The sequence below is a fragment of the Falco cherrug genome, chromosome 5 (genome assembly GCF_023634085.1).
Source record: "Falco cherrug isolate bFalChe1 chromosome 5, bFalChe1.pri, whole genome shotgun sequence".
Lineage (NCBI taxonomy): Eukaryota > Metazoa > Chordata > Aves > Falconiformes > Falconidae > Falco > Falco cherrug.
The window spans coordinates 69,112,679-69,127,505 of NC_073701.1; the positions used below are offsets into that span (position 1 = coordinate 69,112,679).

At 49.1% G+C, this 14,827-nt stretch overlaps 1 protein-coding gene across 7 annotated transcripts in view; it reads right to left on the bottom strand.

The window, feature by feature from the left end:
* Positions 1–14,827, bottom strand: part of FRMD4A (FERM domain containing 4A) — a 386,250-nt gene that overhangs the window by 38,171 nt on the left and 333,252 nt on the right. For all 7 annotated transcript variants that reach the window (XM_055710530.1, XM_055710531.1, XM_055710532.1 and 4 more), the window contains 2 exons: positions 6,086–6,162; positions 1,652–1,790 (listed from right to left, as the gene is read on the bottom strand). In XM_055710530.1, coding sequence (XP_055566505.1) covers positions 1,652–1,790; positions 6,086–6,162 — 216 coding nt within the window. The remainder of the gene's footprint in view (positions 1–1,651; positions 1,791–6,085; positions 6,163–14,827) is intronic.

Genomic DNA, 14,827 nt, shown 5'->3' on the forward strand with positions numbered 1-14,827 from the left:
TGTAGGAGTGTGAGAGAGGGGAGATCAGATTGAAACACTATCTGCCAACAACAAAAGAAGTCACTGAAGGAAAGTCCTGGGCATTTAAGAGACCCAGTTTCTTACCAAAGAAATGGGAGGAGGAGGGAATCTCCTTTTGTTTGTTGGCTGCTTGTGACCTAAATAACTTGCAGCTATATCAGCAAATCCATCTGGCTAAAAGTAAAAAAAAAATAAACTACTGTTTGTTTTGCTGAGTTGGTTTTGTTGATAGCAAACCAGAGAGGGCAATGCCTTGCCTGTGGTGGTCCTCAGCAGAGGGGAACAGGACAGCATTACTTGCTATCAGGCAAGTGTGCAATTTTGTCCACATTCACAGCTGGCCCTGAGGCAGAGGTGGGAAGTTACCTACATCCCTAAATTCAATAAAGCTCACAGCAACTAAGATGAATCCTGGTTTTTTGCATTAAGTGGGACATGGCCAAAGTGAGTGTAACTGTGTGTTCTGGCCAAGGCTTCCGAAAGTCCTACCCGGTCTACAATAAAGTCACAGAGATCATGACAGGGAAAGCGATGTCAGAAGGGTTTAGAGTGAGCTGGACTAATAGCATGCTGTTGGCCCTTCACGTAATTTCAGCAAGTCAATTTAATACATTTAACTGGCAGAAAAATAATGCAACAAAGAAGAACAGGAAAAAGAAATACTTTTCCGTCAGTTTATTGGGCTGAGCTGGCTCACAAAGGGACGCAATAAGGTCAGGGCCTGTGCAAGGGAGGGAGCAGCCCCGGCCTGAAAATGAAGGCAACACTTTCAGCAAGAGCAAGATGTTAAGACTGTTTCAGCCATTTGGAGGAGTATTACCCTGCACATTCCTGCCATCTCACCAGAGATGGGAAGCAATGCAGGCAGCTGTATAAGAAGGTACTCACTCAATACAGATTCTGTCTTCTTTGTAAAGTTTTACACCAGCTTGCCCATACGAAGAGGGGCATCTGCATAAGAAGTCTCTCTTCTGTCTCAAAACAACCAAAGCCATCTCCTGCTGCTCTGAGTATGCCTAAAATTACTGTCAATGAAAGGAATTATAAAGAGAACACATACTCCTGTGGTTTCAAGGTGGTTTCTTTTGCGTATTGAGTGACCCTTTGTGCAGCACCAGATCAAGACAGTTCCTTGTAAGGCCAGGCTGTCAGCATCCTGCCTCCCTCCTTCTGTTGTGAGATTCTGTGTGAAGAGAGAACTAATATCCCTACCCTTCATTTCTAGGAAGATTTGGTAGTAAAAAGCAAGGGACAACAAGGATTCAGAAACAGGTGTAGAGTGTGAAGCTACTTCGAACTCAGTTATTGAAAGCTGCCCTAACTTTATGACCGTTCAAGAACGAACAGACATGTGGAAACTGTCCAGACAGGGATGTGACCCTATCTGCTTGCAGACTTTGGCTCCTCCAGTCCTTCCCTCAATCCTTACTCCCATAGACGTGAATTTGATACAAATTCCCTCAGTCTGGTCAAAGCCAGCATCTATTTTGAGTCAGTCTGCCTTTTTTTTGATCTTAAGTGGGAAGGGAGAATAGGATAGGAGGCACCGTCTGGGCTTGACCCTGCTGGCACTGTGGGGTGTGAGCACTCACCCACTACAACATGCACTTCCCACCTCCAACAGGCTTACCTTGCTTTGCTTTCTGTCCAGGTAGAACTGATGCTGACTAATGGCCATAGCCCAGATAGACTTTATTAGTGCTGGACAGGCGTACCACGTATGCACAGCAATGCCGCTATGCCCAAAAGTCCTCCTGGTCACAGATGCCCTGGAGAGGAGAAAAGAACTGAGGTTACACCAAGGTTTCCTCTGATCATTTTCTGTGGCAGAACCTACCGCAGACCTCATAGCAAAAGCTGCTGCCTTTACTGCGCACACCCTTGTGCTAATGGCAAAAAAATGCTTAGAGAACAGCAATAAATAGCTAATGAAGTCAGGAGAGCATGTACTTTAAATAACTCCTCAAGTTAGCAAGCTCTAGAGGACTAACCGTAAAGATCATCCAGTTTGTCCAGTTCAGACTGTATTCCTGGGCTTGGCTGAGCTGATGCTGACCTGCTATGTGTTCCAGGGGAGTCAACAATGCCAAAGCATGTGTGAATCCTCTGCGTCTCATCATATGTTGAGACACCTGAGGTCAAGTCCTCACACCCTGTACTACCTCTGGCTTTGGACAGTGGTTCTTACATATTAGGACCCAGATGGCAACTAAAGATCCTTAGGAACAATGGCTGCTTTAGGGAATATGGTATAAACTGTTCAGGTACCTTGAATTCCCCACATGTAAACAGATATAGCAGGACTTGCCATGTGGTACGAAAAAGTGGAGTTGTGAGGTTCAGAGAGGGCTGCCTAGTGCCCTGGAGAGAAGTATGTGACTGGGTGATTAGCTGAGTGAATATAAAACCAGGAAAAATAAGAGCTAAATGTTTCCTCTCTGGGACTCCCAACTGTCCTCAAATATTAGCAAAAAATACAGGTTAGGTTTCCCTGTGCTTTCACAGCTGTACAAAACTGCTTGATTATTCCACCCCACCCCTCAACTCTGCCTCCACCAGCAGAGCCCCTGACACCAGCACCCACAGGCTCACACAGTCCTGGTCTGCAGAACTCCTCCCACTGCAGGGATGTAGCACGGGCTGCAGTAAACCAAGCCATGCATCTACAGAGCCCCAAAGAAATGAGGTCCTCTCTAGGCTGTTAAGAAAAGTCTTGTGGTGGAGGACTACGAAATGAATGTGAGCATGAGTACAGAGGCTAGCTCAGAAATATGATGCTTTATATACACATACATATATTTTATATATGTTATATATATTTATATATATTAAAAAATATAGCCTTTCACATAGGAAGATGGATGGTGAAGAAGGGCCACTGCAAGAGACAGCCTGGGGAGCAGGGTGTGCTACGGAGGGGTTGTCACAGTCTGTAGCCAGCAGGCACTCTGTGCGATGTAGATGTGAAGGTGACACTGCAGGACAGCCTGGGAGCTCTACTGTGGAGTGCAAGGGGTAGTGGACTCTTTTTAGCAGCACTCAGAAGTCCTCAAGGCTGCTAAGGCAGCGGTTCCCCTCCTGCACCTGCACTGGCCACTCCTCCTCTGGTGCCTGTGGGCTGCTGTCCTGTCCAAAATTGGAGGTGAACATGAGGCGGGGAGGCACATGGTCAAAGAAAGTTGTGACAGAGCCAAGAATGAAAGAAATGAAAAATTCTGCAGCAAAATGGGAACTGCTGTCCAGGTGCAGCCTGTGAGAGGGCTGACCACTCTTGAGTCAGGGCCTTTTCAGTGCTGCAAAACATGTTTAAGCCAAACTGTGAAGCTACAAACTGGAGTTTGACTTCTCTGAGTAAACAGCTACAGCCAACAAGGTCTGAGAGAAGTGGGGAATCTCATGTTTCAGCGTTACCCTGTGCTGAGTCCTTTCCACACGACTGGAGCAGAAGACCTTGTCCCATTATGAGTATTGCTCTTGTGAGAAAACTCTCCATGGATGCAATAGGACAGGGGCTGATGGTCCTAATGAAGATGGGTGCTGGGCTGCCTCATCCCTGTCACCAGATAGGGAATGAAGGCTATGCTGGGAGGTGCTCTTGAAGTTGAGGCTGGAGAGGGGATCTAACTCTGGATGCTTTGTGTTGGTTAAAGGGACACAAACTGCTGCAGCATGTTGGCATACAAGGCTCTAAGGCATTAAGGCACTCCAACATGGGCTAAAGCCTTAATTCTTGTGCAATCCTATTCAGTTCTAACACAGTAACTTGTTTTGAACTCTCAGAAACATACTCTGCAAGCCATTCATCTTCTCATCTTAAAAGCAGCGATTTCCAATTGCTTGTCTTTTTGGGATCTGTACATATTTTCCATCAGAACTGCAGACCCTGTTAGAAAGTCTGCAGACTTAGCTGATCAGTGCTGTGGACTTGCTTTTCACACCTGTTTTTGGGGGACCTGTGGGAGACAGCCCATGGGTGTTCTTTCCATTACTTCCTCTCACGATGCTACACATGTTATGGAATTAACCTTGTTGATACCCCCAAAAAAGTATAATTTCCCTCCTTTATGGGATAAGTAACCATGATGAAAAGAGGTTAAATGGCTTGTTCAGGGCAGGAAGCCACGAGCAGAGGCAGGGCTTAAAAACATACATTGTGCTGCCCAGCCCTGGCCACAGCCATGGAGCCGTGCTTGCTGTGACTGTGGTTTGCTGACTCAGGCTCTGGTTTGGCTACGAAGAGAGGAATGTGGAAAGAGCACTGTGTTGGCTACTCCTCCACCTCCACATGCAGAACAACTCCTCGCAGGAGTCCATCCCACTTGGCCGGCAGACTACAGTCCAAGCTGTATTCCCACCACGCCACTACAATGTGCTTTGCTGCTTTACAGCCAGTGTACCAGTTTGCCCTGGGTGGCGGTACTCTCTGGATAAGAAAATCAACCAAATTAATTCCCTTGTAGTGAGAAATTATCAGGCTGACAACCTGGGACAGGGTTTTGTGCTCCTGGTGTTGATTCAAGTGATTCAGAGAAACAATGCAATGGAATAAAAAGCCAGAATCTCTTCTGTGTCAGTAATTCCTATCATCTAAATACAAATGAGACAGAAGAGGTTCCTCTGTGTGGTCACATTTCATGCACAACATTGAGTTGCAAATATTATAATGATTTTAATGTCCCAGAGCTATTTGCCTTTTTTTCCTTGCAACTGCTGCTTCCAGGAAACGGACAGCCTGGCTGTTTAGGGGCTTCTTGCTACTGTTTGCTTGGAGCACGCATTTCTGACGCCTTGACCGCTGCCAGAGGCTCAGTGGAGGAAGGAGTGTACCACCCCCAGGTCCTGCTGTTGGAAGATCTCCCAGTGTATTCTCAACTTTGGGAATTTGCTCTGCTAGATTTCATGCGACTATTTACATGCTTAATACTAAGCAGATGCTTCAAGGCTCCATTGACCTGGAGCTGCACAATGACACGCGCTGCTCGACTCAGTTTTTGCTTTAACAAAACGCACCTATGGAAATAGGCACCATTGTATTAGTGTGACAGTGTTCATATCAGGGCGAATAAGCACAGAAACTGCATGCAAAATTCCCCTAATAAAAGTACATATATTAGTACACAGATAGGCATGGGAAACAGGTGAAACAGGATCACAGCTGGGTGATCAGCAAAACACACTACTACCAGCAGCACATAAAATCATTCTGGGAAAAGGGTTGGTTTTCATCAGTTGTATCCACACTTTGAAAAGTGGGACACTGCTTTTAGTGAGAACAATTTACAGAGCAATACACACACGCTGGTCACTGTCTGCAGTAGCCATCCACTACCACAAACGAGCAAGGGGTGCAGAATGCACTGACTAGGTGCAGCACAGTCACTTGAACTCACCCTCTCCCACATTAGATTTCTGAAGTAAGAAGGAAACAAACAAACAAAAAAAAACCCCAAAAAAAGACTCCTGTGCCAAAGAGACTGATGGGCTTTCATCCAGACTGCCGGTAAACCTCTGGTACTGTGCCATTCCTTTCAGTTGCACTATTGAATATTTATTTACAAGGAAGCATGTGAGTACAAAATCTGGCGCCCATCTCCAGGCTCCAAGAGCAAAAGGGGAACAAGGCAACCCCCGGCTCACGCACGGGGTCTGCCGGCACCGCAGCTGGGGCACCGCAGCTGCACAGCCCCGGGGGTCAGTAGGTGCCAAAACAGAGGGAAGGGGAAAAAAAAAAATACCGCTAAGAGCCGAGGGGAAGCACATCCTCACAAACAGCCACCCGAACCCAAAGCGTCCCGATGGAAGGAAGCAACAGGCACCGGCTTGGTACCCGTTGCCTTTTGCTTCCCCAGATACCAAGCGCAGCAAGCCCCGGGCCAGCGCGGCTCACCACGACCCGGCTCGGCACGGCACTGCAAAGCCCGGCTCAGTACGGCTCAGCCCGGTTGGGCACTGCAAGGCACGGCTCGGTACGGTACGGTTCGGCACGCCTCAGCCCGGCTCGGCACTGCAAGGCACGGCTCGGTACGGTACGGCTCGGCACGGCTCAGCCCGGCTCGGCACTCACCTGCGCGGGTCGTGCACCTCCACCGAGAACTTCTTCTCGCGGAAATAGAGGTTCTCCAGCTGCCTCCATTGGAAGATCTGCGGGCAGAGGAAGGGGGTGAGGCGCCTCCGCGAAGCTCTCACCCAGCCCTGCCCGCCGCGCCGCTCCCTCCCGGCGCTGCGGCGGGGCTGCCCCGCTCCGCTCGCTCCGCTCCGCCCCGGCCCGGCCCGGCTCGGCTCGGCCCCGCGTCCCGCCCGCGCCCCCCGCCCAGGAGCCGCGGGGCAGCCCCGGGGGCGGTGCCCTCCCCCGCTGCCTGCAGCGGGCTCGGGGCCGGGGGGGGGAGGCGGGGGAGGGCGCCAGCATCGCTTTGCGGGGTGGAATAGGACTGCAACGCAGGCGAGGCCACGGGAAAACCGGGGTGCGGCTGCTGCCCCCCTCGAGGGCTGGCAGCGTGGCTGTGCGCTGGCGCGGGTCCCAGCAGGGACGAAGGTGGCCTGGCGGGGGAGGCGAGACCCCCACCGGGGTGACCCCCGCCCCACTGAGGTGGGGTACCCAGCTCTGCTTGTACAACCAGGGCAAGGCTCGCACAAGCGTGAGCCGAGCGGAGGCAGCCTATCTACGCCAGCTGGCGGAGTCGTGCGGGCGATGCCCGAGGCCCCCTCGTGCTCCCGGCGGGAAGAAAGTCAATTCCTGCCGCAGTTTTCCAGGCTGCCCTGCTGGCAGCACGCAGACAGCCAACACCATCGCCGAGGGGGGAAACTGAGGCACGAAGCAGTCCTGGGAGTAAAGTGCAGGTCTCTCCCTGCGTGCCCTCGCGCCTGAGCCAGCCCTGCGGGTCTCTGCCTGCCCACTGAGCGTACGTGCTCCTGGGCCCTGCAGTGCGCTCCCGGGGTCCCTGTATCCCACGTCTCTGCCGTGAAGGGACCCTCAAGTAGGCAGGAGGGAGCAGTGACCACAGAAGCAGCATGAAGGATGCGGTGACTGCAAAACACTGCATCAGCTCTGCAAACCAAGGTACCATCACGGCCGGCGACAGGCCCACCACCGCCTCCTCTTCACGAATGGGCCAGCCAAAATCCAAACCCTGGCTGCCTCAGGGAGGAGGCAGCCTCCACCCCTTGGGCATCTCCCACTCGGCTTCCCCGTGCTGCCCCTAGCAAGCAGTAGGGCTTGAGGAGCGTAACCTCGCTGCTGGGAAGCACAGCCAGCAGAGCTCTCTTTGATTTATACTCCTGCTCCTACTACAGGCAGCTTCTGTAGAGTTCCTGTCCTACCCCCAAGGAAGGCGCTGGCTCCTGACAGGCCGAGATAAGCTGCTTGCCAGTGTCAGCGCTCTGGAGATATGTAAACAGGAGGAGTAATTCGATTTGCACTGATTAAGCTGCTGGTGGAGGTGAAATCTAGAAAATAAAACAAGCCACAGCAAGGACCCAAAATTTTATCTGTGCTAATATTTCAGGGGCAGCAAAATTGAAAATCCTTGTGTTTGTAAAAGTTTCCAACCAAGATTTTTTTATTATTTATTTTTTATTTTCTCTTTTTTTCTTTTTGTTAATGGGGGGTTTGGAAGGAAGGGTGGGGTAAGGAGGGCCCTGAGCTGCCCTGTACTCTGGGGCTGTCTGCATTGCAGAGGGGTAGGAGAGGAAGGGGTCCAGGAGGGATGGAATGCTTGAAGGGCTGGGCTGTACCTTCCTTACAGGATTATTTTATTCCTCCACTGGAAAAATTAATCACTTCATAAAAGCTGTAATCACCAAACGAAGCACAGAAACACCCACTATTTTACTCACTGAGGAAGGACAGACATGGGGTGAAAGGGTTAAGCCAGGAGCTGAGGTCTGAACTGAAGTCTGTCTGCCCTGCAAGCACCCAGCTTCAAAGGCATGAAAAGGAAGTTTGGAGCCTAAACTCCCACTGACAACAACTGAGGTCAAGCCTGAGACTGCCATGTGGGCTGCTGAAAACAGCCCTCCGTGCTTCCAGATGCCCATCCACAAGGCAGGGAGAATAATGGAGCCGTGCCGCATGGCATGTGCAGAGGACATGTTTGGGAAGCGCTCAGACATGTGGAACACATAAGAGTCTAAAAAACTAGCAGATCACACCCTTCAGAAAACATCCCTCTGTCCCTGGGTCCCCTGTTGTCATTTATGACTAAACTTCGGTGTGGCACAGAAGGAATTTGAAAGCCTTTTCAGAGCTGCTGGCAGCTGCTCTCCTCAGACGCTCTGCCACCCATCCTCCTCCCTTGGACTCTGCCAGACTGTCCCCTGCGCTCCGATCCTTTCCTATTTTACCCTCTACTCCCAAAGTCACAGTACTCAGTTCATTAACTGCAGCTCCATTTCCCTTCGATGATTAACTCCAACTGTCCAAACACACAGGGCTCTGGGGAAGCTGTTCAGATGCCCAAACGTAGGCGTTGAGTGCCATTTTCCGTGGCCCAGGGTACCCTGCCTGGCCCCCGGCTGCTGCCCCAGGAGGGAGGGAGCCTGCCGAGGGGCCGGTGCCAGCCTCATGCAGATGTCTCTGATCCCCAGCGGGGCCTAAAACGGCATTAGCCACCTACACTTTGGGCACCAGAGCAGCTCCCCAGATTGCTGCATTTTTATATTTAGTCTCTTTGTTTTTCTTGGCAGGGTGCAGAAGGAGGCAAATCCAGACTCTTGGGAGGGAGGGGGTGAAAGTGACCCCACAACTTGGGTTTGTGTCTTTTTTTCCATAGTGCTACTCTCCAGAACATACACGTGCATTTTACCATTGCTGTAACTGAGCTCCCTTTGCTCCTCAAATATTATTCTGCAATCTCCCACTCGTTTTGCCCACATTGATCTGAGTGGTCTCACCCTTCATATACATAAAGAATCCGGTCTGCAAGAATGTGAATACCCACAAGAAAGTATCCACTTTCCTGTTAGCTGATCACAACCCCTCGGAAGAAACAAAGCCTAAGGTCTCTCTTCAGCCAGAACTTCTAATGTAAGCAAGCTGTCTCCCTCACCAGTTGTCCAGCTTACAGACAGTTTCAAATTGATGTTGTTAATTCAGTGACAGATGCACAAGGTGCCATTAGTTGGTCTTCTTAAATGGAAGCATAATTTTTACCCATCAAGATCCTTTTACCACATTGGTGCTTGCAACCTTCCCTAGGGAATATGAGCCACAGCAGGAGCTGGTCATAATTTCAACAGTCTTGTGGAAATGCAGTGACAATACAGATGCTTGCTGGTTTTGGGGCTAGTTTGGGTCAAAGCATCCATGTTCATGACAGATTTACCTCCTCCTGCACTGAGGCTGGGTATGGTTTTGGGTTATTTGGCTTAGGATTGCCTTTGGCTTATTTGCAGGGCCGCATCCAAGGCCTGCCCTTGTAGGTGGGACAACCTGTATTGGCTTTACTGGAGTTCTGTTAGGAGTGTAGTGACTTTTGCCAGACAGAAGGTACCTCACAGCAGGGACTGGGACAGCATCTCCCCAAACACACTGGAAATGAGGCTTGGGAGAAACTCAGTCAGTAGCACAAACTGAGAGCACAGCTCCCCTGCCCTTTAGTAGCTGCCTTCTCTTGGAGCTTGCAGACAAGGGGACAATTAGTGGTGCTTGCGGTGGGCTGTTCCTGTGATGTGGCGGTTTGCCTGCTGGGATCTCTTCTGAGGTCAGCAGCACAGTTTGGATCATGCAGCACTGGGCAGCTTTCAGATGGGAACAATTTTTGGTAGTGGCCATCATTACAGGCTGCACATGAGATCGTTTAATCTTCAATAGATACTTAAGGAAGGCTCCCAGAGATCAGCTCTTGAGCACAGCTGCACGCTTACACGTGCATGTGAAAGGGAAAGGGGCTACTAAAAAAGGAGAAAAGAATTACCCTTCTTCTTCCCTCCTTCTCCAGGGGGACCATCCCCACCGTGGGCTTTGTTTTATCATGCCAATAAAACTGGAACTGACACTATCACTTGAATTTGCAAAACTGCTTATCAACCTGCTTATTCAGGGGAATAATTGTTCCCTGTTGGACCATGTGTACTGTTTAAAATGTGTTGGCCTGGGTGGGGAGGCTATGGTGGGGAAGAAAGTGCCAGAAATGGCTTTTCTGCAAAGCTGGCAGCTTAGAAGAGGAGCCAAGGGAGGGATCCGAGTGCTGCACGGTGCGCTGTGGAGAATTCAGGTGCAAGCTACAGGAATTTTCTCATTGGAAACCCTTTCCAAGAGTCAGGCAAGCTTGCCAGGCACCAGATGTTTGTGACTAGTTACAAAGAGCTGCAGTCAAAGCCCTTCAGACGCAAGCTTCTTTTGTGAGCACACTTGTGGTTTGCTGGCTGCTCCCTAATTAAGCTGAGCCTGGAGGAGGGGAGGTGCAGGGATCTGCATCCGTTTCAGCCATGAGTCTGAAGAAGGTTTTTACCATTTTGATTGACCGTGGGGCTGGTGCTGTGGAGTTTGCACGCAGCAGGAGGTAGGGTCAGTGTGAGAGCATTTGAAAAATGCCAGAGGCTCCTGATAAAGAAGGGAGGGTATTTCCTGAATGAAACATCGGGGAATGTTTCTGGCCACCCATGTCCTGGGTGACCTGGACTTCGCTGAGGTGTGGGGAGCTGAGTTAATCTGTGCTAGGCACTGGGCCATGCTCTGTCCCTTTGTGGTCGGGAAGCCTTGCCTGAGTATCCAGTGGAGGGACCATCTCATACATTTGGGAACCCCTGGCAGTACTGTGGTTATTTTGGCTCCTGTGTTGCCCTGCTGCTCAGGGACAGGACAGACAGGGCTGCTGAAGGGCAGCACCGGTGACTGGTGCACAGTGCCCTCTGGATTATGGTACCTAGAGAAACATGCCCAAATAGTATCTTTTGGAATAATTCTCAGGCTTCTTTATCCTGGGGTTGGGGTACTGGGTGCCTGATCCTGTCTTCTGCCTGATGGGCCCAGAAGAGCTGGACTTGGCACTGAACTGGGTAGTGTGCACTGTGACTGGACAATCTTCTGGGGACGCAGTGTAAACCGTTTTGCATTGGGCCTATTAAGAATCACATATTAATGCTCAAGTACCTGGTGTCTCATTTTCTTTCCCTTTTATGTGTGCATATCATCCCTTGAAGCACCTGAGTTAGGGCAGAGGCAGAATGGGTCTACTCAGCCATGCACGTGCTCTCAGGGGTTTCAGATATCATGCTTGGTGGCTGCTCAGAATCAAACCATCTGCAGAAGTTTACAAAGGATCTACCTGCTGTATGTCTGCTCTCTTTGGTGACTTCCAGAAGGATGCAGAGGTGCTGGAGTGTGTCCAGAGAAGGGCAACGGACACGGGGAAGGGTCTGGAGTCCTATGAGGAGCAGCTGAGGGAACTAGGGGTATTCTTCCTGGAGAGGAGGAGGCTCAGGGGGCACCTGATCACTCTCTACAGCTGCCTGGCAGGGGCTGCAGGCAGTGGGGGTTGGTCTCTTGCTCCCAGGTAACGAGCAACAGGACAAGAGGAAACAGCCTCAAGTTGCACCAGGGGAGGTTTAAACCGAGTATGAAGAAAAATTTCTTCACTGAAAGGGTTGTTAAGCATTGGAACAGACTGCCCAGGGAGGTGGTGGAATTACCATCCCTGGAGGTGTTTAAGAAATGCATAGATGCAGTGCTCAGGGACACAGTCTAGTGGTGGGTTTGGCAGTGCTGGGTTAATGGTTGGATTTGATGGTCTCAAAGGTCTTTTCCAATCTAAATAATTCTGTGATTCTAAAGGGTATTTACAAAGGAGAAGGAGACAGACTTTTCTCAGAGATGCCCAGAAAAGGGGCAATGGACACCAGTTGCAGGGTTGCAGCAAGGGAAATTCTGACTAGATATGTTAAATAAAACCCCAAAACTGAAACAGTGAGGGTGGTCAAACACTAGGGCTGTGAGTAGCCTGATCGAACTCTGAAGCTGGCACTACTTTGAGCAGGAGGTTGAGCTGCAGTCCTCCAGAGGCCTTTTTGACCTGTATTTTTCTTTGATTCTAAGCATTTAATAAATGACCAATTCTAACTGTTGTCAGACTTACTGACCTATATGGCGTCTCCCAGTCCTTCAAGTCTTGCAGCTTCTGAGATGATTAATGCCTTGTTAAATCATACTATGCAGAAGGAACAATCATTCCTCCAAATACACGGACTACCACCCAGACTGGATACTCTGAAAGGCTTCTAGGACAGGCAGGGAAATAATGAGGCACATTTCTAACAGCCCAAATGCAACCCCTTCCCTTGCCTACACTATGGGCAAGAGGCAACCCTGGATGACATCCCGATACTAAAACTGGTACTAAACAATGGAACTAAACAATTATGGTATTTTCATATAGCTTGCATAAGTGCAGCTACAAACTCCCAAGTCTTTTGTTTTGCAGTTGAAAGACAAAACAAACATAACAAAAAAATTCCTCCTTGGAAATGCAATTCCTTCCACTGAACAAACCAGCAAGCAAAATTCTAGGGTCTGAGTTATGCAGGAGGTCAGGGTGGAGGTTGTGAGCAGTCCCTTTTTGGCCTTAAACTCTATGGAAATCACAGCTCCAGTGAAGTCAATGGCAGTTTTGTCCCAGTGATTTCAGTGGGGCCATGGTTTCCGGGCATGGATTTGTGTTCTGCCTCACGACAACCCTGCTCCCATCAATCATACCTCTGTCAAACTAGTTAGAGCGAATGAGGAAGGATTTGGTCCAGCCAGAACAGCACCATCTTAGCTCAAACAAATGGGCTCTTGTTTCAGGGGCAGATTTACCAAGAGATTTCTGTGGGCTGTCACCTGTGAATTAGTGTGACCCACTGCTGCGGGTGCCCCCAGGCCATGAAATGGGGATGCTGCTGCACCACAACTTAGCACTCCATCCTGCCACACTTCCATTCATTCCTGTATTTCTATTAGTTTGGGGTTGGGTTTTTTTCTTTCACTTCCCCAAACGAAAAAATAAAAGGTTTCCTGTGTGATTTGATGTGGGAAACAGCTCCACCAATGATCTTCCCAGAGGCTTGCTGTCCTCCCTTCCCCCATGGAATGAGAGAGTGGCTTGGCTAAGTGGGACTTTCAGTGGTCTGTCAGCAATCCCAGCTCACTATCTAATTACATCTTCCCCTCAGGCTTCAGGACTCTTTTTTTGCCAAACAGACAATTTCTGGTCCAATTTGAGATACTTTCTGCTGTGTGCTGTTCTCACGGGACCACACCACCCCAACAAACGTTTCTGGCTTGACCAAACAGAAATTGCATCTAGATCTATATAATCACCACTGCATTCATTTCCATTATGGAGAGACAATTCCCTATTAAATTTCAAACTGGTTTATTGGCTCAGTGAGGCAGCAAAGCATCAGATCACAGAGGGAAGAACTGCTATTTGGACAAAGCATTATTTGTCTACATAATGTAACTTGATATTTGTGTCTATAAATGTATATACCCTGGGAGATCAGACTTCGACTTTATAGCCAACCAAATCCACCTTTGCCGCACATATATATATATGTGTATGTATCTGGTAGATGCTGTTAGATATTGTATTGCTTTCACCATGCTGGGTGTGTCTAAATCCATAGGTCTACAGAGAACTTTATTTCCTGATTCTGTTAAGGCTTTTTTCCCGCTTTTATCCTCTGCAAGCAAATCAAAGTGACTAGATCTTTCTGCATTGAAGATCTCTCCTTTCTGACATAATATCCTATGTATTACATAGAGGATGCCCAGCCTATAGCATATGAATCAGCTGTGGCACCCTAGAATGATTTATGCTGCCCACAAACCATTCCTGCTACTCTTTTTCCTAAGGGTCCTTTTGTCTTCTCTAGCGGCATGACTGAAGTACATCTATCTTGGAAGCAAAATACCCAAACCACCATCTCTGTCCCACAAGGCTATGGTGATGCACATATGTATCAGGTTGTATGACTGAAAATACTCCTGTGATGCAGGGTGTCTGCATATGGGGTGCCACAGCAGCAGCTACCCCATGTACATGGTAATTGGCTGCAACGCCTGACATTCTGAGTCTCCTGCCCAGGCCACTGACCTAAAGATGTCTCACGTTCATTGCCACTGACTAACTGGGCTCCTGCCTGGCTTCATCTGGTTGTAAAAATGCCCAGGCCTTTGGAGTAGTGAGTCCTGGTGAGCTAAGAGACAGCATTTGAGAGGGGTGGGGCATGCGGGGAGCCTGCTACCACTTCAGAGCCAAGCATAAGTGCTCAAGGAGGTTTCAGTCTCGCTCCAGATCTCCACCCTAACTCCAGGGCGCTGAGGTCCAATTTGTTTCACTTTGTGCTGTCAGAGTGATTTGTCTTTGCATCTTGTTTAAGTTCCTGCTGTGTGCTGCAGAATCATTTAAGACTTGGCTGCTGCTTTTATAGAGAATTACCCTTTAAGACCTGAATATGACAAAGCACTTAGAACACGGGAGTTTTACTTTGATGGGACTACTCCTCTATTTAATGGTAGCCATGGGCTTGGCTTGGCTGGACCAGACCAATAGGATGTCATGACGTAGTCTTTGTGTATGTAAATTCTTGCAGAAAACTCAGGGGACTATATGCCTGATGGTATCACCACTGTACACATACACTAAACCACCAAAATAGTGAAGGTTTCCTTATAAAAGAGCAGTGCCTTAGACTACATATTAGTGTTTACAAGCATTATAGTTGATCAAGCTACTTATTTACCTAGATAATGGTAACTGACTTGTTGGTCAGTTGACTTGACTATCCTACAATTTTTAAAAGTTGCTTTACCTAGACAACGCACTTA